Source organism: Penicillium alfredii, assembly GCF_028826965.1.
Source record: "Penicillium alfredii strain IBT 34128 chromosome Unknown utg000007l_segment0_segment0, whole genome shotgun sequence".
Classification (NCBI taxonomy): domain Eukaryota; kingdom Fungi; phylum Ascomycota; class Eurotiomycetes; order Eurotiales; family Aspergillaceae; genus Penicillium; species Penicillium alfredii.
In genome coordinates, this window is record NW_026622704.1 from 1,769,047 (window position 1) to 1,793,769 (window position 24,723).

Sequence of the window (24,723 nt, forward strand, 5' to 3'; positions counted from 1 at the left end):
CCTTTCTAGAAGTATTAAATTTTCCTCAGAATAGAGCTCAACTTACTTAGTGGCTCGTCCAATCCCAACCGCACTTGCCATATGAGGCGGCAAGCCAAAAGGTTTCTCCCACCCCGAGGTTCTTGCCCATGGAATCGCACCTGATGTCGAGTTTACCGAGGTTTTGGTCGTAGATTGCCGCTCGGACGCACTGGACCGAGGAGTCAAAATCACCCGAGGCACTCTTGTGCTCGTCGCCGGTCTTGGATTGGATGCCCTGTGTGCAGTCCTTGTCCTGGAACAAATCGAGGTGCCAATCTGCCAAAGCCGAAGAGGCTAGGCCAAGCAAAACGAAAGAGAAGCCAAGCTGCATGGTGTGGGCTGATCGAAGTGTAGGGTTGTGGATTTGGTTTAGAAGAGGATAGAACGTAGATCTAATTCCTGAGAACTCGCGGGTTCATTGAGCACTTTTTGTACCCCATGAACAACCCCTTTTCTTTGGCATATAGAATATGCCAAAGTATGGTTAACGCGGGGTTAGAGCCATCCTTCGATTATGGCCAAGCATTTATCCCGCGAACAGTGCCAGTATGAAGTTCATGTTGGGGGGAGGGGGGCAGTTTTGCGTACGATGCTTGCTGGAGAGCTAGGCAATGATCATCCATAAACATGTTAAGAGGGATTTGGAATAGAAGACTCAATTACGTTACCAAGGGTGTATTGTATCCTTGTCAAATGATTTTTATAGGTCTACGTATTGACCTACGTAAAACCGCAGTGCTCTGGATGATAGATGCAGCTTGTCTAGTACAATATGCATGACTCGAGCTGCATAAGTGGACACGCTCCACATACAATTGCTGACATCCATAATGGCCCCAAAAAAGGATTGCCAATGCTCTGATGTCCTATTTTCGTCGGACCGCCCCGCCCTCTATGGGGGGCGAAAGATCAGCCCTGTAAGCATGGTTGGGGATCTGCCTTCAATTCTCACCCTAGTACGCGCAATGGCCCTGACCGAGCCCCTGCTGTCAATGATAGCCTGTCGCTAAGGGTAAAGCCAAGAAAGATGCGGTAAGACATAGGTTATGATAGTTCCCTTCGGACTTATCTACTTGCGGGGCTCCTTCTCGGGTATGCCCAGGAATCTCATGAAATCCCCAGCCCCAGCATGTCTTTGCCAATCGCTGAATCCACATGCCCTAAGCTGATGTCTGGGGCAGACAATTGATTGAACACAATTCCTTTTCTATTTTCATTCATCTGTACTAAACATCACTTTGGGGCGGGGCATTGAGTTGAGGATGGCGTTAATACAACGTTTTTGATCGATCGTCGCTAGCGTAGCTGAAATGAGGCACCAGGTACTGATCTATGTACATTTTGAGTCCCGACTCAGCCTGGATGAAGTATTCGGTATTCTTGGGTTCAGTCAACATTGACATCCAACCCAGGCAGTAGTGATTAAGGAGCTGGATCCTCATCTGTACTTTTCGCAATAGACTGTTTTAAAGACCGCTTCTCTTTCTCGACCCCATTTCGCCGCTGAGCGACATCACAAAGCTCGACATTCCCACATTCACAGTCCCCGTCCCGAACCCACCGATAGGTAATACTCCAGCGGTCCGCACGCGGCCTCACAGTACCGTCAGCGAGGGTATCAGTCTTGCGCTTCCTAATCCCATGCGTCCAATGCAAGCGCGCCTCACCAGTGAGCTGCATCATACTGCACGGGGTCAAATCAACCTCGATCTGGCGCTCGCCCTTGCGGAACTGCATCATGGCTGGGGCGCCCAGCGACAGCGCGTACAGCTGGTCGTACGCCATGTGCGCGTCTACATGCGGCGGGATGCCCGCGCCCGGCGGGTAGTACTGCAGACACACCTGCTCCGGCGGCCGCGCCTCGGTCGTGGGGATCAGCGGCTGCAGCCAGGCGGGGAACTCCTTGTACGGGATGTCCGGGTCTATGCCAAAGGTTTTGTAGTCGAATGAGTAGCCGTAGTGTAGGGATAGTCGCCCCGGCCGGTCGGGCCATTCTAGCTCATGTTGAAAGATTGAGATGAGTTGTTGCTCGTGTTCCGGTGTGATGAAGTCTTCGTGCCATAGCAGGCCGCGTGGCTCGATGGGTAGCTCTGTGAATGGACTTCGTCCCTCCATGCCCTTGCCACTCTCTTGGGACGCTGCCGCAGATGAGCCAGCTGGGTTGAAAGGTGACGAGATGTCGTATATGTATATGCGATGGTGATCAAATTCTGCGCAAACGTGATTATGTAATGGGATATCTCCGCCAAGAACTTTATAGTCTCTAAAAATTTGTATCTCTTTCACCTTAAATGAAGGTTATTTCAAGTCTGGTTGCACAAAAATGTTGTAGGGAAGCTGGTTCCATGGCATGTGTTGTGTTGGCTGACGTTGAGTCTGCTGAACTACAATATACGGCGAGGCGTGAGATGCAAGGCTCTTACAGTAATAGAACAACTTAATTGTGGTATTCGAATTCATTCCAACACATCCGTTTCCGTCATCATCATAAGGAATATCTGTAGTTCCAAACATATCAACTATTTTATTTTATTTTATTTTATTTTTTTCTCTTCTAAGCATTCTCCTTCTGCTCAACGGCCCCCTTCTCCTCCGCGCGCATCCACACATCCACCTCAGCAGCCTCGCCCTGAGGCAGATGACGGGCCATGGACACAATCTGCCATGTGGAGGGTGCATCGCGGAAGACGTGGTTGAGGGCCTCCAGGTTGCGGTTCATGGTCTCGGGGTAGAAGAAGTAGACCGCAACGGGAATGCAGGCGGAGATGACGGTATACACGATATAATAGCGGTAACCGATGGTGTCAAGTGCAACTGGGGTAATCATGACAACGACAAAATTCCACAACCAGTGGTTGGCCGTCGAGATGGCAGACATGGCGACACGCAGACGCATAGGGGCGACCTCAGTACAGTAGAGGAAGTTGCCACCGAGGAAGCCGACAGGGTAGAAGGAGTTGAACAGGAAGATGAAAACAGCGGACACGATCGAGCTGGTGTGGTTCTTGCCAAAGCTGTTGGTGATGGACAGCACCATCATGCAGACGGCCATACCCGTACCGCTGATCATGAAGATCTTGCGCCGACCAAGCCGGTCGATGGCGAAGAAGGCGATGAAGCTGCACAGGAACTTCCAGGTCATGGCGCATGACGACAGAATACGGGCGAGGTCGCTGTCCATGTTCAGGTTTTCTTCGAAAATCGTCGACACATAGGTGGAGATCAGGTTGCCACCGCACATCTGCTGGAAAAACTGCAGGGCCACGCACAGGCAGAATCGGTACAGCAGGCGCTCATCGTCGGGCTTCTTGGGGTTGAAGATGTCGCCCAGCGAAGCACTGTCGTTCGTCACTTCAAGGGACGTCTCAATACCGGAGATCTCAACTCGAACGGCCTCGTCATCGGCGGACGTGCCTTTGTAGGCGGCCAGACTGTGGGTGGCATCTTCGATGCGACCAACGCGCACGAGCCATCGAGGGGACTCGGGGAGCAAGAAGACCGCGAACAAGACGACAAGCGAGAAGAAGAGAGAGATCACCAGCGGGATTCGCCATTGCAGGGTGCCGTCGATCTTGCTCAGACCGAAGTCAATCCAGTTGCAGAGAGCATAACCGAGACAGATACAGATACCGTCGACAACGACATGCTGTCCGCGGTGTTTGGCGGATGTGCACTCGGACTGCCAGACGGGGACGGCCACACTGAACTGGCCGACACCAATTCCAAGAATGACACGACCGACAACAAATTGCGGCAAGCCATATGAGGCGATTTGAAGGATTTGACCGATAATAGTGAGGATGGCACCCAGGAAGATGGTCTTACGACGACCAAGACGATCGCCTAGCGCCGTACATGACAGGGCTCCTGCCAAGGCGCCCAGTTGGAAGGATGCAATGACAGCACCCTTACCGGTAGAGTTCTTTGCACGCAAAGCGCCTTCGGTGTTGATGGTGTCGATTTCAGGGAACACCTCCACCCAGCTCTGCAGGGTTGCCAGCGGCCCTAAGCCGGACTGGTTGTAACCGAAGACAATGAAGGCAGGGGCCACAATGAGCAGCGCCTGCGCCACACGTAGGGCCTTTCCATAAAACATCGTGACCGAATGACTCGTACAGCAAAGGGAAACAAGGTCACTGGGGAGGAGGGAGAAGAAGGCGGGAGGAAAAGGTCAGATTCGGCTGGCCTCAGCTCCAATTTAAACACATTTCTCTCCCTCGTTGGAGACCTCCCCCAAAGATGGTCGTGGAGACCCCGCATAGCAATCGTGATTTTGAATCCCGAGAGCGGGTTTGTTGATTACACCGGGTGTGGGTACGTCGGCCCACTACGTACTGTACTCGGGGGGTTGAGCCCCTTCTGTGACTCGCGCGCACGGCTATCTCCCATTGGGGGTACATTAGGGCTGGGAGGGGGCCTCCGGTGGCCAAAAGGTCCCGTTGTCTCGCCCCCGAAACAGTCCGGGTGAGGATCCACGGCTCGAGGGGGCGAGAAATTGTATGAACTCGGATCTTCTCATTGGCGGGAATGCCGAACATCGGAGACATGCCGCAATTTAGTGTTCAAGGGGGCGGGTTCCGAGTGAAAATTTCTGGCGAAGAATGCGACACCCAGAATATGGCCTCCCTCGACATTCTCAATTGTTCATATCACACATATACAAGGTGGATTTTATTCTCCGACGTTGATACCGGGCAAAACTCAAACGAGTCTTAGCTAGAGACACATCGGAGATCCCCTTTCTCGGCGGTCCATCATTGCCTACTCGGACCGGCTACTGCAAAGTCGGTCGGTCACACGGGCCAGTTGTCGGGGTTCCTTTGATTGCGACCCGCTCGCATGCCGCCTCCCCGCCGATCGGCTTCGTACACCGAGTTTCGCTCTAGGGCTCAGAATGTTTGACTAAAGGTACTACCTAAGTCTCTTAATATCATTAAATACACTCTAGATAATTATTGTTCCACACAAAAATATGCAAATCAGAAATAAATTAGAAATCTATGTTTGATCTTCTAAGTGTTCGTAGACCAGTTGGGGGCCACAATGAAGCGTAATCCTCTCCCTTACTGTATGTAGCTAAGCTGACGCCAGCAATGCCAGGCGGGGTAGGCCAAGACTCCCCGGGTCTCACCGGATAGCCTCAATGTCATCTCTCTACCTCGGGTTTCTCTCGCGTGGCCCCCGCGACAAGAGCTCGGGATTGAGCTGTCTCGAAATGCAGCCTTATTAAACTTTGCGTCATGGAAAGCTATCGCCAAGAAATCCCCCACGGCATCAATCGTAGCCCCTGGGCCCAATCCGGGGTCTGTCCGGGGGTCCCAGTGGGGTTCCCAAGGGGAAGGGTGGAGGACAACGTGGACTTGATGTTCCATGCTCCTGCACCCCACATTGTCTCGGTGGTTTTCCGAATTCACCCGTGCTGTTAGGATCAAGATGAGTGAAAGACGTCCATGGGTGTGCCGGGTCTTAATTTAGTAGGTGGTTGTAGGATCAGGGGCCGGGAATGGTAGGACCATGGACAATCACGATAATGTTAAAGTTAAAAAGGATCTCAGCTTCTTTCTCTCTTTCTCTCTTTAGCTTTCGGCGTCATTTTTGTCATCACGCAAGCCATCTCCCCTATCATTTTATTCTATATGTGTAGGAGGGGTCGCCGACCACGATAATCTCTGCATCCTGGCCCACAGGGACCCTATCTATGATTGGGCTAGCAGCCCGTCCTTGGCTAAATGGCTTTGAACGACACCAGAAGAGTGGCGCTGGACCTCCAACTAAACGACTGGAATTTACCATTTAGCAACGGAAATCTCACAAAAACACTGCATACATCACACTCTAAGGTTCGAAGGATTCAATTGACAAAGAAATGAGCGGAGGTGATCCTTGCGGCGGAACATGGCGGAGCTGGATACGAAATTCCGCTGAGCACAGGTGATTCTTGTTGCAATTGCAGAGTCCTGCAAAGGTCGTGGTTTCTTCCTCGTCCCTCTTTATTTATTATCTCAATTTGTTGCCGCGTGTGCCCAATATAACCATTTTCTTTGTATTCCTTTTCAATCAAGTATCCGAAGTGAAAATAGGTAAATTGAAGATGGCCAAGCAGTTCCCTCATAATCATCAGATCTATATTCCAGGAGCATCGAGCCATAAATCCACGTGTAGTCAGGGAACGAATCTACAAAATATTCAGAATATTGCATGTTGGAATGGAATAATGGCCGTGGTACTTAAGAAGAAGATCTTGACCCTTATATGCGTCGCCTTACACATAATGATACTGCAGTGGGGTGTTTGACCTGCAACTTCTATATTGAGATTCGGTATGCCTTCCATAACCATTGAACATGAATAGCAGAACTATGCTCTGCTTCCTTCCTTCATTGCAGAGGGGTAAAGCGAAAATACATTACATTTAGAAACAGCCGATGCCAATTGTGATACCCGAGACCTAAGACTGAACATTGAACCATAAACTTCTTTACTTCTCCAGCCTAGCTGAGTATCAAACATGAGCATTGTTCAATCAGGACCAGCGTTATAAAAATAAATAGATAAATAAACACATTACAGATGACATATAATCTCGCCCACGTCATGCCAGATAGTATTATATCAAATGCTTCTTGCACTCGCCGAGCAAGGTATCAGGCTTCGCATTAGAATGCTCGGTGGTGTTGCTAATGGCATAGGGAAGGTAATCTGCCGGCGCGCCTCTGCCGAGATCGAAAGACCAGCAGTTCAGCCCTGGCGTAAGCCACCGATTATACATATGGCCACCTTCGGTGGTGTTTGGAAGCTTCTTGACATCTTCCAACCAACCTTTCAAAACCCCCTCGGCACCCCACATCCCAAAGACCGTGAGAGAGGTATTATCGACGCCGTATTGCATCAGAATGAGAACATGCATCTGGTTTTTCTCATCGGCAGCGACATCAATTTCACCATCCGTTTCCTCGTAGGAGAAGTAGCCTTCGTCTTTCGTCGTCGTCGTCCCGTCGTTGAAGAGCTGGATTTCGAAAATCAAAGTCCAGTGGCGTGAGGTTAATGTCGTGGATGGCATCGGGCGAGAAACTATCCGACGAGATGCTTCGCTTCCTGGTTGCCAGTTGATGGGTGGAATACCACGCCCGATGACAGTTTTCTGACTTGCAGGGAGTTCTTTTCTCACTGATCAACCGAGGAAGATCACGGGACTGGCGGGCTCGTCGGCGGTTGGGAAAAGAACCTGGCAAGCCTTCCAACATGTTTTCTTTGACAATGAGGCCCAGCCTGGCCGTGTCGACGCCATCTTGTCCACCAACTTGGTCTTTGAAGGGGTTGTAATCCTCCGTTGCAGTCCTGTGCTTTTTGACGGCAGCCTCCCAATACTGAGAAGCTTTGTCGAGGTGCTTGTTTCGTGTCTGCTCAGAGGCCCACTCTTTCTTGGCTGCCTCAAATTCCTTCACGCCCTTCTCCAGATCGTCATGTCCTTCGTCTCCGTCTTTAATGAAACTTTGGTAGTTCTTCAACGACACCTCGAATTCAGCGTTGGTTTTCGCGTCCTTCGAAACGGCAAGCGATCCTCTGCCGGGAAATCAGGCATCACATGGAACTTGGCCTTGCTAGCTTCAACAGGAACGCGCCGCCGAGACTGACGGGCTGAGACTCGCCGTACACTTCTTGCAGACCCTCGAGGATGCAATTCGTGAAGTTTTTCTCTCCGGTGCGGGCCCGCGCTGTTATCTTAAGGACGGGGCCTGGTTTAACATCTGACCCGTATAGATTCAGCATTAAGGCGCTGTTTGTGCTGGGGGTGGGGTCGCAGGTTGGGGATTGGGTTTTGGGGTTTATTTGGATGACTCGTGTGCCGTTTGTCACTTTCAACGAGTCTGTGTTGTTGAAATCGGGTGTGTTGTTGTTATTGTTGTTGTTGACCCCTCTGCTGGAGACATTTGCATGTCCCCTGCCAGGGACGAGAGCAGGTACTTTGCATTGAGATTCAGTGTAGGAAATAGATTCTGCTGGCCACCAATGTCTGCGACACATGGATTGCCCGACAATCCAGAGGCTGCGAGATGGAAGGGTGGTTGTCGAAGATCAGGACATTGCACCACGCTGGCCGTGGCCGTGGCAAAGTTCGACCGCAGAGGCCGTTCAATCACGGCGGCCAGCTCGGTCAGGGGTGGAGGACGTCGCGGATGTTTGGTGACTGACATTACGCTTGAAAAGAATAGGAAGAGATTAAGTAGATGGAAGATAGAATGAAGGTGGATGTTATCTTCCTTTTTATTTTTTTCCCCGCAGAGCCAAATGCGGGGGCGATTGTGTTACGGCAGACGGGCTCTCTTTTTTGTTTCTATTAATCCGCCTCATCGCGCATCGAAATTATTTCTTTTTCTATATGCTTCAAATCAAGGCGTCCGTGTCCTTGTAGAACAGGTTGGCTTCTCGGTCGGCCTTCTTGCCCGAGGCGAATCCCAAAAACAGACGAGGCTTGCCCGGCGACACCTCATAGATGGCGAGGCCCTCAGGCTCGCGGTACGACAGATTGGCACCCGCCCTGGTGATCAGGGGGCCCTGGACGATGCCACCGGTGTTCATGTCGACGGTGGTCATCTCGGAGTTGATCTGGTTGTCGGTGATCTCGTACTGGTTGCCGGTCAGGATATACATGTACTGGCCGTAGGCAGCGACACCCTGGATAGTGTTGGACTTGGTAGGGAGCTTGGGCTCCTTGAAGTTGGCCATCGGGTGCTCGAAGTCGCCCTTGTTGGCCTTGTCCAGGTCATACACGGAGACATGTTTGCCGTCCTTGAGCTGGGCGCGGACGACCAGGCGCTCGTTGACGGTGTCGATGGAGCACGTGTGCTGCGTGGCGCCCTCGACCGGCGTGTACTTGGTCAACTTGGGGTCGTTGGATCCCAGCGTGGCCCCGTTGGTGAACTTGAACCGTGCCAGGCGCTGCCCGTAGCCATTGGCGTCCGCGTCGACTTCCATCCAGAGGTATGTGGCGGCGCCCATGGCCTCGGCGCCCAGCGAGGCGCCGTGCCCGAAGCCGTTCAGGTACATGTGGCCGACATCCTTGCCGCTGTAGTCGACCTGGGTGATGACCAGGTCACCCTCCTTGTCGGGGACGGCGTTGCGGATCTGGGAGAAGAAGAGGCGCTTGTTGGTGTTGTCAAAGGCGAAGCTCTGTTGAACATTGACTCCCGCGAGGGGTTTGCTGCGGAAGTATTCATGCGAGGGTTGTGTCAGGTCGAATCGCTTGGAAGACAAGGTGGCAGATGCAAGTTGAACGCTGAAGCTGAGGGCCAGAAGGACAATGCCCAGGTAGGAAGGCTTGAGAAGGACCTTCCATGGGGAGACCATTTTTGCGGGGAAGGAAGAAACGGCTGGAAAGAGGAGACAGAAAGGTTAAGGAGAAGGATAAAAAGACAAGCAGATTTATAGCTCGGGGCATTGGGCAAGGCTGCACGAGCCCCATCGCTGATCATTACCCCCAAGTTCTTTGGGGTCTAATATCGGCTGCATCGATAGCAGGTCGAGGCCAGCGCAGGATGAGATGCTGTGGGACTGTTGGCGTTCAGGGGGGAAATTCTCGTTATGCATGGGCTATGATAGACCAAGGCATACTACGATACCACGATAGACCACTCAAACAGGGAGAAATCGTCTTTCTTGCAATGACCAATTGACCTCGAGAACTGCTGCCGGACGATCAGCGTGCAAGGACCCGAAGGTTTATTCAATGCTATTTCCGTCTTTTTGTCGTATGTTTCTGCCTTTCTCGCAATTGTATACCCTCCATTCAAATACATGATACCTATGTGCTTGCACTCATCAGCCCATGAACTCCTTTGTGCGAGGAAAAAGTGGGTTCGCGGAAGAAAGAGGCGTGGAGCAACAAGAGCGGGTCACGTCGGTTCTCAGGGGGGCCTGGCCCACCTGTGGATAATCTTACTAACAGGCACGAGGCTGCTGATTTGTCGACATATTTTTTGTACAGTCAGCTATCTGGAACACCTGGGCAGTCCTGAGGCATCCAGCTCAGCATGCAATTAGCCCTAAATGCATGCTATCGACAAATGATAAATGATATTTCTACCCCTGATCCACTGAGCTCGGGATCGGAATTGCGAGTACGTACTTCATCGTGCCGTCGGCCTTGAAATAAGTACCGTGGATACATACACATGTCAATGGATCACTAAAAATGATCAGATGGAATTGATATTGCAGGCGCTATGGACGACCCTCCCCATCAACCTTGGAAGGCATCGTCGAAACTAACTATCTTCCATATCCCACTTGTTTTTGTTTTGTTTTCTTTGTTTTTGGTTTCGGTTCATCTTCAGTCCCGTGGAGATCCTTCCAGACCATCTCTTCATAAGCACTATCGTATCATCACCATCATAAATATCATGAGACTCCCTGTGAAATCAAAGAAAATGAAAAAAAGAAACAGAAAAGAAAATGGCCAGTCCTCCTGAATCAAGGCAATGACTCGCCTTAAACCACATAGTGCGGCCTGCGACTCGAGCTGCGGTGTCGATGATGCGAGCCGGACCCCCCACGGCGACTACTATGGCTGCGCCTGCGGACCGTCGTCTCCTTGACCACCGTCTCGCGATGGGTATGGTGCAAGAACAGAGCCAGCAGCGCCGTCCAAAAGAAAAAGATCGTCTCCATGATCCCCAACGCGAACGAGGTCTTGAGCATGGCACAGGTCTTGTTGAGCTGGTACGACAGCGGGTTCTCAGTATGCACGCCCCACGACCCGAACGGGCCCAGCGACACCCACGCCGAGCCGCCGTGCCAGCTGCCGCAGTCGGCGTTGGCGATGAAGCGCAGCTGGTAGACTCCCGCGATGAATGCGCCGAAGAAGAGCAGGTCCACGAAGGCGACGAAGATGGCGGAGCGTTTGGTTGTTGAGAAGCGGATGAGTGTGTCGACGGCCCAGAAGATGGCGATGACGCTGACGATGAAGAGGACCAGGATGAAGGGTGGTGTGAGCTGGTTGGCTTTGAGGTAGCCGTCGACGAACCAGGCCTTTGCGAGAGAAAAGATGAAAAAAAAAATGTTAGTTATCTGTCATTCCCCGCCCATGCGATCGATCTGTTCCCTGGTGGGATGGGACACATACCAGCATGCCGATGATCGGGATCAGGAACACGATCTCCACCAGCCGGTTGAAGATGAAAAACACACTGCCAATCATCGTGCCGACGGAAGAAGGTTACCCTTCTTGTCTTCGAGATCTTAGGACTGTGTCGATCGAGGGGGTCTCTGAAAGCAGTTGCGCCGGGGCCCGCGATGTACCGATGTACGTCAGATTGGTGCCACGATCGATCTACAGGCGCATTCGCATTCCCTCGGGTCGCAGCGAAGTACAAGGATTGCAATCACAGCAACCGATGCAGGTGCACAGGAAATGATGCAGAGAGAGATGAAGAGAGGTATGGAAAGGATTAGAAGGGAAAAAGGCTGAACATTCCCATTAAAAAAAGAAAAAGAAAAGGGAAAAACAAAATGAGAGGGCTCGGCGACATCGTTGCTGATGGAGGGGGGGGGGCTGGGACACAATTTGGTGGCTGGGGCAACCCCTTAAGTCCCCTAGACTGTTCGTAGTCAGTAGATTAAGTGCCTACGCCAATAATAACCCATGAATTCTAGGAATAAAAAAAAGACTCGGTAATCTTGCTGCACCCCGGCCTGGGTCATGTCTTGCATTTGTTGATCTGTTCCATAGATCGGGCGTTGTTGCTGAGCCAACGGTGGAACCTGGGATGGTTCCAGGTTACCAGACTACACCTTGACCACTACGCGTAAATACAGTGACTGTTCAAAATTGATCAAATTAATAGATTCAGAAATAACTATTTCTTTTGAACGCCATCCAGTAACCATATCCCAGACCTAATCAGCCGAGATAACGAGAGCAGAAATACGAAATCGGATCCAGCCGCATGCTGATGCGAAGAGAGGTCTAAGCACTCCGGTATAATACTTCATATCCACAAAATAGCAAGAGACTCGCTGCGTCGCATCGAAGCTCGTTAAACATCCCGTGCGGGCGTATCCGTCAACGGTCGCCCATAGCCGGACTGGGTCATCGTCGGCTCGAACGGCGTATGCAGTCCACCGACCGGCATTGGCGCCTGTGTCTGTGGTGGATACGCGGTGTTGGTATCGAAATGAGCCGGGTGATGACCCAAGCTGGGATTCTGCGTCATGGCATAACCATGTTGCATCTCGTACCCATTCGCGACATCATCCTCGCTTGACGACCAGTTGCCATCCGGATCATGATCGTGCGGACGGCGAGGGTACGCATGAGAAGACGTGAATGGGTTCGCGGAACTCAGGTTCTGGGATGACCTGGGCCCGGGTGGATTTAGTGGGGGAACTGAGAGCCCCGATGCGGCCGCTGGATTCATTCGCTCCTCCTCGGAATTGCGAAGCGCCGTCACACTATCGCTGGGTCCGACGGCGCCAGGGTAATCGGGTCCCACTGGTTCACTGCCCCAGGTGCGAATTGGGTAAGCCCGGCCCTTGCGCCAGGCCTCGCTAAGCGGAGGGAAGTACTGGCGGTAGGCGACAAATCCGCTCGCCACACCCAGCAGCGAGCCAGTGATCACATCGAAGGGGTGGTGTCGTGCATCCATGATCCGAGAGACGGCGACCAGTGTCGCCGCAAGAAGGGGCACCAGACAGAGCAGCGGCTTCCAAGCCTCACCGCGGTTGTCCATAACATGCAACTTGCCGCCCAACCACAGCGCGGTGTAGACCAAACCGGCAAACGAAGCTGTACTCGGAAGAAATTTAGTTAGCATGGGGAGTCTTTTGTGGGCTATTAAGCACCGAGAGGAGAGACGCACAGCTGCTGTGGCCTAAATTGAATGAAAGATTAGCGCTTCTCAACTTTTCCAAGGTTTTTTTTTTTTTTTTTCCCACAGAAATCTTACCTGATGGCCACGAACGAAATCCATCCTTGATGATTGCCGGGTCGCCGGTACAGATTGTAGAGTTGGACAAGCCGGGAATGAGATCCACGCTCCCCTCACGCGGTTTGCAGCGATCGATCAAGTCCGGGCGAGGCTTTCCGCAGGCATTCTTCAGCACCTGTGTGATGACAAACGCCAGTCCCTGCGCCAGCAGCAGACCGAGGATGCCGCAGTTCAGCTCCCAGAGACGGTCCTTCCACCGATATGGACCCCTGAGCTTCTTCTTGCCGGATACCGGATCCTGCGGCTTGTGATGTGAGAACAATCCATCGAGGAAGAGAGTGTAGATGATGATCAGCGCAAGAGGGAAAAGCCCCGAGATGCAGAGGGCAACTGGGATAGGGATGCGCTCATGTTCGGCGTAGGGGTATTGCAGGGAGATGTTGCGGAGGGAGAAGTGCTGGTGATAAGGCTCGATGGAGTCAAGGATGTAGAAGCCAACGACGCAGGCACTATTTGACGAAGTGATTAGCTGAAAGATGCAATGGGAGAAAAAAAAAAGGGATCGGATTCTCGAAAGAACCTCAGGAGAGACACACATGAGGATCACATAGTCGAAGAGGTAGCTGGGCGAAGAATGTCAGCTGCGGTTTGCGGGGGGATACAAAGGAGGCTGCAACACACGAAATGACAATGCGCGGTCGGAGCCGCCTCTTAGAGAAGGGCAGTTTGACAGGGAGCTCCATGATGCGCCGAATGGATGAGAGACTAGCAGAGGAGAGAAAGACAGAAGAAGCCAAGTCATCCACAAAAGGATGACAATCTTAAATGAACTCGAATAAACATCTGCCTGGCGCAATGGCGCTTTGCTTAGCGCTTGGCTGGAATTAATAGGTGCATATCACATTCTAGGCAGAGTTGAGTGGCCATGGTAAAAATAGCAATCAGCAATTCTTCTCTCATTTCCTACACTTTTTTTGTGTCTTTTTTTGGTTTCATCTCTTGCGACGCCTCCGTGGCGGAGTTTATACTTTGGACGTGGAGCTTAGGTACCAGGTACACGACCCCACCTGCCATTGCCACCCTCTGGGTCAGGTACCAGGTACCAATGCCAGGGTCCAGACTCCAAAGAGGTAGTCGAGTATTCTTGACCATTTAACAGTCCAAAAAGAAGGTGGCAGAGAAGGGGATAATCACTTAAGGATAATGTTCGCTTTATTGGGCTACATGCATTCCTAGCGCTCTACAGGCATCCCATTTGCTGTGTGGGATCCACCGAAATCAGGCAGCCACCATAAACCAAGGGCTTTGGGCGATGTATTGCATACAAAGAGAAGGGGAAATTAAGGAGTCGGGTGCTTCTATGCCAACCACGGGATAGGATACCAAATATATTAGAAATAGAGCGTACAATCCAAGACTATTAAATGATGACCTGCGAGTTTCGCTTGCTGCCAACAATATTATATACTGGACACTTGGAAAAGACAAACAAGACCTGAAAAGAAAGGATCTGAATAGAACTGAATTTGGTAAATTAATACCAACGTGTACATTTCTGCCAATAGATACAAGCCAAAGGATATTCGCCAGTCGACGCCAGCTACCCAGGACCCATTTTTGTGAATAAAGATGTAGAGGCAAATAAAACATGGAAAGAAAGGAAATGGTACAAAAAAAAAACCATCAGGACATGGTCACATCAGATCAATAACTGTACAAGTAGATACTCGGGCAGCTATACATGCCTGCGAGGGGTCGACGGCCATTGAAGGGGGCATGCACCATGCGCGTTTAGCAGGTGGTGATGTACAGACCCAGAGGAGAGGGGTTGTAGTCCTCGAAGAAGTTGAGGTCGGTGCTGCCCGCGTTCTTCATCTCGTATGCGACGGTCTGGCCGGCAGGGCACGAGAAAGTGGAGACAACGTACGAGTTGCCAGGCGAAACGGTCTTTTCACCAAGGTCCTGGGCCACCGAGGGGACGTTGCTGTAGGAGGTCGAGGAGCTGGCGGCCGAAGACAGCTTGGCGAAGTCGATCTTGCCGTCACCGCTGAAGCTGTACGATGAGGTCTCGAGGTCCTGGAGGTGGGGGAAAAGGAACACCAGGCTGCAGGTCTTGCCGGAGTACGACGATGGGATGTCGAAATTGAAGAGGCTGGAGATGGTCGAGGTGACCGTGCCATTGTACGATGTGCCGGGGGCGCTGTTCGGCGACGAGGAGTCCACGGGAATGATCAGGTGCGGGTACTGGTATTCACCCGACAAGTTAGTGGGACAGCTGCCACCGGACGACTGAGTACCCGAAGGAGTGCTCGACGCTGTGCCGGCCGGGACGCTAGCGGAGCCAGAGGACTGAGAGCCACCGTTGGGAGTCGAGGGAGCGCTGGACTCGGGGACACCCGTAGAGGCAGAGGTCTGGGAGCCGCCGCCAGGAACCATCGGGGTGCTGGACTCGGGAACACCGGTGGAGGGGGAGGGATGAGCACCGCCAGTAGGGATGAAGGGAGTACTGGACTGGATGGGAACACTGGGCGAGACAGCAGGCTGCGATCCAGGAGCAGAGGGCTGACCACCAGGAACAGACTGGCTAGGCGCAGGAGAGCCAGAAGATCCGCTGGCAGTGCAGGGGCAGTCGGTGACCGTCACGGTAGTGTGCACGGTCTGGGGGGAGCCAGACAGGGCAGTCTCGGAGTCTGAGCCTGAGCCGGATCCAGAGCCGGGGTAGCCGGTGGAACCAGCACCAGGGACAGAAGCCGAAGAACCCGAGCCCGAGCCGGGGTAACCAGTCGACTCAGTAGCGGGCATCGACATGGAAGAGCCGGTGTCAGATCCAGCGCCCTGATAGCCAGTAGAACCAGCACCAGGGACAGGCATAGAAGGGCTAGGGCCTGAACCGGGGACAGAAGCAGAGGAGCCAGCGCCAGAACCAGGGTATCCAGTCGACCCAGCGCTGGGGACAGGCATGGAAAGGCTAGGGCCCGAGCCGGGGACAGAAGCAGAAGTACCAGCACTGGGGCCAGGCATGGAAGGACTGGGGCCCGAGCCGGGGACAGACATGGAAGAGCCAGCGCCAGAGCCAGGGTAGCCAGTCGACTGGATAGACGGCACCGAAGACACGGGGGTCGAGGGGATCGGGGCGCTCGACTGGCCCCACGAGGAAGCAGGACGAGAGGGAGCACCAGAGGGAACACCAGAGGGAACACCAGAGGGAACACCAGAGGGAACACCAGAGGGCACGGCAACAGACGAAGACGCGCCACCACCGTTACCGCCACCGGAGCTAGAGCCAGAGCACGAGTCAGCCGACAGGTCGACATTCTTGCACATGGTCACATCAGAGCTGTTGGTGGTGTAGACATTCATGCCGTTGTTCTGGCCAGTCTGGCAGGCAATGAAGTGAGTGCTGCCATGGAACTCCAGCTCGCCCTGCGAGTTGACCGAGAAGCCCGGGGTTGGGTTGGCACCCTCGTCACACTGGAACTGGGTAGTTTCCGCTAAAAACAATTACATTAGTTTATATCCTTTGAGAGTGTATATCGAAGGCCAGTGGTATGTTGCGAACAACAACTTACAGGTCACAACGCAGCCACGGCCCTTGTTGTCGGTGATGGCACCGTTCGAGTCGATGCAGAACTGCGAGGCCGACAGGCTGTTGTCACCAATGCGGACCTGGCCGTCATTCAGCTGGCCGAGCGAGCCCGACGCGCCGCCCGAGGAGTTCAGGTGGAAGCAGCAGTTGTTGCTGCGGCCCACGAGAGCATTGGTGCCGACGGCGAACGCCGCCAGGGTGGCGAAGTTCTTCATGGTAATTGGGGATAACGAATGTGAAAACTATTTTGAGGGGGGGGAAGAGAAGAGAACGAATGGAAAGGAGAGAGAGAGAGATGAAACGACCGTAAGGAGGATGGGAACAATATCACAATTTGATAATGCTAAGTGATAGGAGGTTTAGGGCAATGATTGTCAGCTCCTTGGGGCCAGGCAAATATTTATAAAGAACAGTGGATTGGGGCCACACGATTCCAAGAACAGCACACTCAAAAAAAAAAAAAAAAAAAATAGAAACAAACAATCCTACTCATCCCAGAGAAATGACTTATGGATCGGTGGACCAGTATCTGCATCTCGTAGTTGATCCAAGCTCCGATTCAGCCAGAGAGCAGAGGGGAAAGGGATTGGATCAATGGGACAGGCACAACTGTAGACGTCATTCTTTACATTATACACTATACATGACAGGGAAAAGACTCTTCTTTTTTTACTTTTTCTTGGGACTGTGGAGCAATTGCCATGCACAAGGCTCCACCATAAGGAAGCATCCAACGATCCGGACAACCGTCAATGGGCCACCGTTGAAGGTGGATCAGGGCATGGTGGATCCCCTAGGCCTATCATAAAATCCTATGACAAGATGTGTAAGAGAGAAATCGGGGCCTGGAATTCTTTTCTTTTCTTTTTTTGTGCTCTTCCAGGACGCAGGCAACGAGGATGCCAGTGGCAACACATCATGCTCCCCCCTTTCCATGGAACCTGTGCCTGACCACGCCCATGAGAAGGCGGCGACCAAGAAACAACCCGGATCAAACGGATGAAGAATCTGCATTTCCATGGAAGCCCGGTGGCACTGCATGTTTCTCATTGTCTGCCGCACCTGTGTGATCCGGCTGGTCGGGTACTCGAGCTCGATGACAGGTCCTTTGCTCTCTGCTAAGCTTGGAGGAAGCTCGAGGTTCTTGTCCAGGATGGTTAAGCGTAAATATCGAGAAAAATTGCCATTGTTTTGGCGCATCATGGCTATCCCCAGAGTGCGGCTGGAGTATACAGTATGTCCGAAGTTCACCCATTGGGAATGACAGAGGGCAGACGCAGACAAAGCCACCCAAGGATGAGATCCAAATTGCTCAAGGCAAAAACCTGAAAGAAGTTGCAACTTCCCCTCAAGACAGGTGGAGTTAAGCTTCTTCATGAAAGTGTGTCTCACATACCGAGTGTTGACCAGTGTGGATTGGGTTGCGATACCCGGCCTGCTACATACATACATATCATTGGATCACCAACTCCAGTATGAATGCATTCTGGAGGGGCTGAGTCGTGTTGAAAGGTATTGTGATTTGATTTTATTACATTTATTCCTTGATTATTGGGACAAGTCCACTGGAAGAGTGGACCCGGTGACGCCGTGGGCCAACAAGAATGGCCGCTATTTCGGTGCTCCGACCCAGACATGGGCATCTTCTGGATGCCCACAATCGAGCCTCGGGGTTGTGTTGCCGAATTCACTGGAGAGGCAATTCGTACACAATCCAAAGTGAAAAGCAAAAAGGAAAAAAAAAAGACAGAGAATGAGCCACGTCATGACTGCTTGCAATGTGTTTCGTATATGTCCAGGGGTTCTCAACATAGTATATGTATGGCGTCGTAATGGGACTATTCACGACGCGTGTTCAGAGAGCCCGATCCATGTCAGATTGACGATCGGGGGGCCGAAAAGACAGCGCACACTGTGCTTCTAGAATTCTTACCGATTTCGAATAAAAGGAAAAAAAGAATCAAGGAAAAAAGGAGACAAAAAAAATATATCGTGGCCTTGGGAAGTCCTCTGGTACGGCAGAGACATTTCCACCGAAAATAATGCAAGTCCACATGGCATACGATGGAGTACGTCGCCAGGACATGAGTACTCCGAAACCCTTTTAATTTCATCGGAGCAGAGTTGGATCCGACACAACTGGTCCAATGGACCTGGATGAATGGCAGATGCGAAGGCCCATCGCACGCCGTTGCCATCATCGACTCCAGATTCTAAATTCAACGGTTGAGCTAACCGGGCCCCTTAGCGTTAGCTTGGACGCCAGCGCCAAGTTTATCCCAACATGCGGTGTCGATCGCGACGCCAAAGCGAGTCTCCACCTTTTGCTTCTCCACGCGTGTCTCGGAATCAAAATCTTTACGTGCCCTTACATCAAAGTACTCCACGACATGCGTCATACATCGGACATTTTCCAAATCTTGCTGGAGCCAGCGATGTGAGATGGTCTCGTCACATCGACAGGAATGGAGCATCCAACCCGGCAAAGAACAGGTTCCAGTCAACGGTGGCCGGGTCCACAGCGGCATCGAATTTCTGCCAGAGATCATCAAGAGAGGCGAGAGTGGGATCAGCCGCAGAACGCTCGGGGCCGGTATAGGTCGGGTCGAGGGTCGCAGGCGTAGTATAATGATGATCCAGGTTGGCAAAGGGTCGTTGGCTTGATGCAGTGTGGTACGCCGTGCCACCCTCGGTGGGGTCGTGGGCAGCTGTATACCGATAGAAGACAGACTTGAAGGAGTCTAACAACTGTCCTGCAAATGGCGATTGTTGCTTGGCATCGTCCAAGATGCCGAATGCAGCAAACACTTCTTGTCGGCGCTGTCGATCCTCGTCTGGCTGAGAACCCTTGTTGAGACAGAGCTCCATGAGAAGGATGTTGATGGCCATGCCCACGCAGTGTAAAATGCCGGAGAATTTCAATCGCGACTCAGCAAACGGGAATGACTCCTTGGCCATTTGTCGCTCGGTGAAAATAACCATGCGGGCTGCCTCCAGACATGCCTGTCTCGAATAATCGTACGCAGGCTCCGTAGAGGCCCGCGAAAGAAACGGAAGATGCAACCTGCATCTCTGAGTATGAATTAAAGAGTGAATGATGTATCGTTGAATGATAATTCCGGGTGAATTTCGAGGATCTGTCTCCGAGAGATCGCTCGTGTTATAGTTCAGGGAAAAAAAGGCCGGCATCTCGTTTGCAAATTTGCAGATTCGGGCATCGATCTCTCGCAAGTGTGGATAGCTAAAGGCATCGGAGCCAAATTCGACAAACGGGACACTGTCGGTGATTTCACGACAGATCTCTCCCCACCGAACTCGCTGAATGCTGTACGACATATCTGTCGGCTGTGTGACCGGTTGATTGACCCAGGGAACTCTGTGGAGGTCTTGATCGTTGGCATTACGTGGTCTGTTTGTCGCGATTTGGCGAGGGTTCGCCGTATACGTCCCGGTTTGCGGGCCCGCAAATTGCGAGAGTTGCCTGGCACAGCTTAGTCTTCGACGCTTTCCAGCCGGACACAATGTATTCACGAGCAAGACATACCAGTCTGTTCCCACCAGATACCACCAGACCCTTCGGCCGATTTCAGCTCGAAGCGAGTCTGGTGGAGGAACATCCAATCCCTCGTTGCGCGGGTGATCTATGCGGTGCAGGCACAGTTGCCATGACACAGAAATCCCCATGTTGATCAGATATCGCGCTTGTGAGGTGATTCCCATGATATTAAAAACCACAAAACACAGAATGACCATGGTCTGGACGTCTTCGATCGAGTCCGAGCGTATGCGACGAGAGTACTCCAGCACCTCGAGCGCTGTTTTCATCCAAGTAGGAGATTGCCGGCTCGCGTCTTCCACAGAGGAGAATACTCCTTTTTCCATGTCGCGCTCTGTCCACAACCACGTGGTGCTGGCAAGAATCCCCAAGAGCAAGGACACCTGCCCGAGCTTGACAGGGTATCTTTGGTGCAAGTCCTGGTACAGTGCATCAAGCATTTCATACACCGAGGGGACATGGACAACATGATGGAGATGCGTAATGTCATTTAGATACTTCTTGACTATCGTCCTCGATTCTTCGTACAGCGGAAGCCAAATACATCTGATGGCGAAATTCCGGTCGGAGAAATTGAGGGAGACAGCATGTTTAATCGAGCAAGTCCTAAACTCGATGCCGTATGACACTAGTGATTTCTGTAGACGCTCGGTGATTAGCGAATCTTGCTCACATAAGATATCATTCGGGTCCACATCAGTACCGCCGAACATGGAGACGAGATCTCTCCTTCCAGCCAATCTTGGTCTGCAGTCGATGATCGTTTTGGATGCGATGAAAAAGTGGGTCCCTCTGGGCGAGAAAATGGCGGAGGAACGGGTGATGGTGATGGAGGCTGATATACAGCCTGGGTAGAGGGAGCAGGCGTCGATGTAGCTCCCAGCACCACTTCTTCCAGCCTGCGCAACCGGGAGTGTACATCCTCGTCAGTGCTATCTGCCAATGGCGTGACATTATTGTCGGTGTTGGCTAGCGGCGACGACGGGTAGAGCTGGCAAGGTATGCCACGGCTGGTACAGTTGACGCATGGAAATTGCCGACTGCACCGCAGCTTTCTCGACCGACAAAACTGGCAAGAGACCGGCCGCTGACGTGAAGGCCGTTGCTTTTCAACTCGGTTCATATCTCTAGACTCCAGGTCTCAGTTATTCGAGACTGGGACATGGAGGATTCAGCTTGGTGTTGGGGGCCGGTCAGCCCCCGAAGGATGCAGGGACCTGTGGAGTGCTTGTGCACATTTCTGGGGCGACTCGACAGCCTCGTTGTTCAAGCCTCACCGCCAGCTATGTCAGGCCACAAGGAATTATACTCCTAGTTGGAGTTTACTTTGAAGCTTGAAGCCCTGAAGTATAGGGAGCATAGAGGCCGAGCCATCCCTGAATCTGTTTCTAGGTCACTGTTGCGATCCCAGTAGCAGCGTCTGACAAGCAACTGTCTGTGGATTTCTTACCAACAAGGCCCTGGAGGAATCAATGCATATTTAGCTATGAGCCTGAATACAATTGCTATACAAGGAACCGTTGTTTCTCGCAGGACAGATACGTTTTTGTGGTCAATATCTATATCTCTGCCTTACAGTGCCGTGTCTATACCCACATCATTAGACTCGATTGGTGCTCTGATGATTATAGCATCTCCTTGTTTCAAGGTTGGAGTAGTTCGCCCTGAATAGAACTCAGGCTTTTTCGGCATCTTGTTTATTCTGAGAATGTATTCACAGTTGCAGGGCTTGCAGAGGCGACTGGTTACAGGTGAAAAGCCCAAAAGAGGAAAGAAAAAAGAAACAAAGAAGAAGAAAGATTTCCAATGAAACAATGCCGCTTTCCATTTTGACACGCATGATCTGATTGTCCAGGCGATGCCAACCCTCCTTCACAGAAAACAAACACTTAAGGTCTCACCAGCAACACCAAGACCCCTTTCCTAAAGACCTTCAACCCGAGCGCCCCAAATTTCGACTGGCTCGTCGAGCACCCTAAGATTCATGACGCCGCCGGCCACGGTGGCAGCCTTGCAGGCTGCGATGGCGGCCTCTGAGACTACAGAGTGGTTGGAGGGGCTTGAGCCCTTCAACACCGAAGCACAAAAAATCTCGGAGTTGCCTCCAGCGGCTTCAAAGAAGGCCTTCTTTGTGGAGATCGGTGGAGGCTATGGTCACCAATGCATCAACCTGGCAAAGAAATACCCCGGCCTTGAAAGGCGTCTAATCTTCCAAGACCTGCCCGAGGTCGTGAACAAGCTCCCTCCCATCGACGGGGTTCGAATTATGGCCCACAGCCTTTTCGAAAAGCAGATCATCCGAGGTCAGTATCCTCTCTCCTCCCTCTGTGCATAGAAGATACCAGCGGATAGATAGCCCAGCTATCAAGAAAAGCAAAGCCTGAACTTTTGTGGGTTGAAATCTAGGTTCCAGATTCTACTATCTCCGTCAGGTCCTTCGCAACTGGCCCGACGACGAAGTCATTAAGATCCTTCAGAACATTGCTGCAAATATGAGCCACCGCTCTCGAATTCTCATTGACGACATTGTCCTACCGGATAGCCACGCCCCCTGGCAGGCAACTTTGGCCGATATGTTGCTGATGATTGGGGTTGGGACAAAGGAGCGCTCTCGCAAGAAGTGGGAGTCGTTGGCTGAAAGAGCCGGCTTGCGAATTGAGCAGGTCCATTCTTATGTCAAAGCAGGATGCCCTGCCGTGGTCGTTCTGGCGCTGAAGTAGATCGACTGGGCTATTGCCATACCTAGTGGTTCTAGGGGCTCTCGGCATGCTCGCATCTCCCAGCACGAGTTATGCTTGCCGTACGGGGTTAGTCCCTGCTATTCTGTGCCAGATGACCTTAATTCACTGCTAAGAATGATATGAATTTTCCCTTTTAATGTCAAACTTGGTGGTCGGGGTTGGCTGTGGGCTGTATACTAAATCGTCTTGAGGCTATCGAAATCAGCAAAATTTGAAAAAGCGAGACATAAATAGATGAAAGCAACAGATCAATACAGTTTGCAGGCTTAAGGCTCGCTCATTTGCGGCATAGCTATGGCCCGTCCCGTATAGCCTCGACCTCGTTTCCAGCAGTTGGACAATGAAAGGACAGCCTGCTCTTCCCCGAATTCGCACCGTCCGAGTTGCTTTTTACCCGCATATCTTCCTCTTCAGGAACCGAATCTCTGATCCGGCAGTCTTCTGGAGGCAAGGGTGCATATTTGTCCGTTCTTTTCAGTTCCGCGATACGCCCGGGTGTGAGTTTGATGCCATGCTCCTTTTCAATGATCTGCAAACCAATCCTGGTCATGACATCACTGTCCCATAACATCTCTCGCGGACAAGATATTGTCTTCATCAGCGACAGGGCTTTCAGACGAAGAGAAAGATTCCGGCATTTGATGACCACAAAGTACAGCAGGGGAGCAAACCCCATTTCGAACGCGAATCTCGGAGGACTTGATCCATCCGACGCGCTGGATTGTACTTGCTGAGAAATCTCAACAATGCGCTCGAAGTTGTCCATGTACTTGTCATATGTGGTCTCGTTCTGATCCGTGCAGGCATTTACCCACATCTTGCATAGCAGCCATCGCACCTCTAGCATGCGATAGAGAGCCCCTTTGACCACGGCCGAGTCCTGCTCAGCCTTGAATTTGGCCATTGCGGATGACCACGCATTCAAGCTTCGATCGATCTGCTTCTGTACCTGGACAAGAGACTGTCGGTTTCGTTCGCGGGCCAGTTTTAAGCCCTGGCATGTCAGCCAGTCCATTGATTCTTGGGCCTGAGCCAGGGATCGAAAAGGACCAGCGGGGCTCGGGCATCCAGCAGCACTCAGAGGAGGGAGGGTTGAAAGGTCGCTCACAAAGAAGAGCGGGAAAATACTCAGATGTCGGAAGATAGCCAACAGCTCAGTATTCCGGCAAGTGGAATTAAGCAACCGGATGCCGTATCGGTAGTGCTGCACCGCTGCCTCGGTATTCCCACGTAGAAATTCAATGCAGTCAAAAAGAACGCAGACAATGATCACTGAATCTAGCTGGCCGGACTTCGGTTCTTGCAGGTTAATCACGGATTTAATGGCCCGGTTATAATGCTGGATTGCAAAGCCATCTCTATACGGAGCTACGGACTCCCAAGCGCCCTGGCCAAATTGCTCGTACAGGGCACTGATAGCCACGGCGGCATGTCTAGCAGCGGGTTCCTGATGAGCCGCCTGATTGACCAGCCCCGTCCAAAACGAGCGACCCAATGGGCCTGAAAGGACAGGGGCCACGGCCTCGCGGAAGAAGGCCAAGCTTCGCAGCTCTGTGCGGTCTGCGTCTGGCACGGTGCATGGTTGAATGTAGAGTAGCTCGTCCCAGGAGAACGAGCCCGGAGGAGGGGCTCTGTAGCCGTCACATTCCCGGCCAGTTGATGTACATTTGATGCACCGAGGATGTGTTTCGTCGCACTTGACTCTGCGGGCTCTGTTTCGGCGTAAGCTTGCCGATCTCAAATCTACCAAAATAAACCGCGCCAGTCACTTACTTGCAAGTGATACACCCAGTACGGACTTTTTGATGGGCCTTTCGAGCCATGAGGCTGCCTCTGGTGAATCCCAGGGAGTAGCAGCCCCCACGGACGAGATTGATGTTGCTTTTGAGGCTC

General features: G+C 52.1%; 11 protein-coding genes across 11 annotated transcripts; 1 reads left to right on the forward strand and 10 right to left on the reverse strand.

Moving 5' to 3' along the window:
- Positions 1-46: 46 nt before the first annotated feature.
- Positions 47-352, reverse strand: NUU61_005307 (uncharacterized protein; the record flags this gene model as incomplete). Its single annotated transcript, XM_056655889.1, has 1 exon — positions 47-352. The coding sequence occupies one exon, from the start codon at positions 350-352 to the stop codon at positions 47-49; it is 306 nt and encodes a 101-aa protein (XP_056511502.1).
- A 1,091-nt stretch (positions 353-1,443) lies between these two features.
- NUU61_005308 (uncharacterized protein) lies at positions 1,444-2,136 on the reverse strand (the record flags this gene model as incomplete). The annotated part of the gene is made up of 1 exon (XM_056655890.1): positions 1,444-2,136. The coding sequence occupies one exon, from the start codon at positions 2,134-2,136 to the stop codon at positions 1,444-1,446; it is 693 nt and encodes a 230-aa protein (XP_056511503.1).
- A 439-nt stretch (positions 2,137-2,575) lies between these two features.
- On the reverse strand, positions 2,576-4,117 carry NUU61_005309 (uncharacterized protein; the record flags this gene model as incomplete). Its single annotated transcript, XM_056655891.1, has 1 exon — positions 2,576-4,117. The coding sequence occupies one exon, from the start codon at positions 4,115-4,117 to the stop codon at positions 2,576-2,578; it is 1,542 nt and encodes a 513-aa protein (XP_056511504.1).
- Positions 4,118-7,602: 3,485 nt separating this feature from the next.
- NUU61_005310 (uncharacterized protein) lies at positions 7,603-8,216 on the reverse strand (the record flags this gene model as incomplete). The annotated part of the gene is given in 2 exon segments (XM_056655892.1): positions 7,603-7,939; positions 7,951-8,216. The coding sequence occupies 2 exon segments, from the start codon at positions 8,214-8,216 to the stop codon at positions 7,603-7,605; spliced, it is 603 nt and encodes a 200-aa protein (XP_056511505.1).
- Positions 8,217-8,406: 190 nt separating this feature from the next.
- On the reverse strand, positions 8,407-9,369 carry NUU61_005311 (putative FacC-like extracellular signaling protein; the record flags this gene model as incomplete). The annotated part of the gene is made up of 1 exon (XM_056655893.1): positions 8,407-9,369. The coding sequence occupies one exon, from the start codon at positions 9,367-9,369 to the stop codon at positions 8,407-8,409; it is 963 nt and encodes a 320-aa protein (XP_056511506.1).
- A 1,140-nt stretch (positions 9,370-10,509) lies between these two features.
- Positions 10,510-11,218, reverse strand: NUU61_005312 (uncharacterized protein; the record flags this gene model as incomplete). Its single annotated transcript, XM_056655894.1, has 2 exons — positions 10,510-11,049; positions 11,144-11,218. 2 exons carry the CDS (start codon positions 11,216-11,218, stop codon positions 10,510-10,512), a joined length of 615 nt encoding a protein of 204 aa, XP_056511507.1.
- Positions 11,219-12,056: 838 nt separating this feature from the next.
- On the reverse strand, positions 12,057-13,690 carry NUU61_005313 (phosphatase PAP2 family protein; the record flags this gene model as incomplete). Its single annotated transcript, XM_056655895.1, has 5 exons — positions 12,057-12,805; positions 12,879-12,890; positions 12,966-13,456; positions 13,544-13,570; positions 13,629-13,690. 5 exons carry the CDS (start codon positions 13,688-13,690, stop codon positions 12,057-12,059), a joined length of 1,341 nt encoding a protein of 446 aa, XP_056511508.1.
- A 1,048-nt stretch (positions 13,691-14,738) lies between these two features.
- NUU61_005314 (putative GPI anchored cell wall protein) lies at positions 14,739-16,748 on the reverse strand (the record flags this gene model as incomplete). Its single annotated transcript, XM_056655896.1, has 2 exons — positions 14,739-16,438; positions 16,517-16,748. 2 exons carry the CDS (start codon positions 16,746-16,748, stop codon positions 14,739-14,741), a joined length of 1,932 nt encoding a protein of 643 aa, XP_056511509.1.
- A 2,236-nt stretch (positions 16,749-18,984) lies between these two features.
- On the reverse strand, positions 18,985-21,212 carry NUU61_005315 (uncharacterized protein; the record flags this gene model as incomplete). The annotated part of the gene is made up of 2 exons (XM_056655897.1): positions 18,985-20,727; positions 20,793-21,212. 2 exons carry the CDS (start codon positions 21,210-21,212, stop codon positions 18,985-18,987), a joined length of 2,163 nt encoding a protein of 720 aa, XP_056511510.1.
- An 861-nt stretch (positions 21,213-22,073) lies between these two features.
- On the forward strand, positions 22,074-22,809 carry NUU61_005316 (S-adenosyl-L-methionine-dependent methyltransferase; the record flags this gene model as incomplete). Its single annotated transcript, XM_056655898.1, has 2 exons — positions 22,074-22,392; positions 22,496-22,809. The coding sequence occupies 2 exons, from the start codon at positions 22,074-22,076 to the stop codon at positions 22,807-22,809; spliced, it is 633 nt and encodes a 210-aa protein (XP_056511511.1).
- A 313-nt stretch (positions 22,810-23,122) lies between these two features.
- On the reverse strand, positions 23,123-24,653 carry NUU61_005317 (Zn(II)2Cys6 transcription factor domain-containing protein; the record flags this gene model as incomplete). The annotated part of the gene is made up of 2 exons (XM_056655899.1): positions 23,123-24,542; positions 24,604-24,653. The coding sequence occupies 2 exons, from the start codon at positions 24,651-24,653 to the stop codon at positions 23,123-23,125; spliced, it is 1,470 nt and encodes a 489-aa protein (XP_056511512.1).
- Positions 24,654-24,723: the final 70 nt, after the last annotated feature.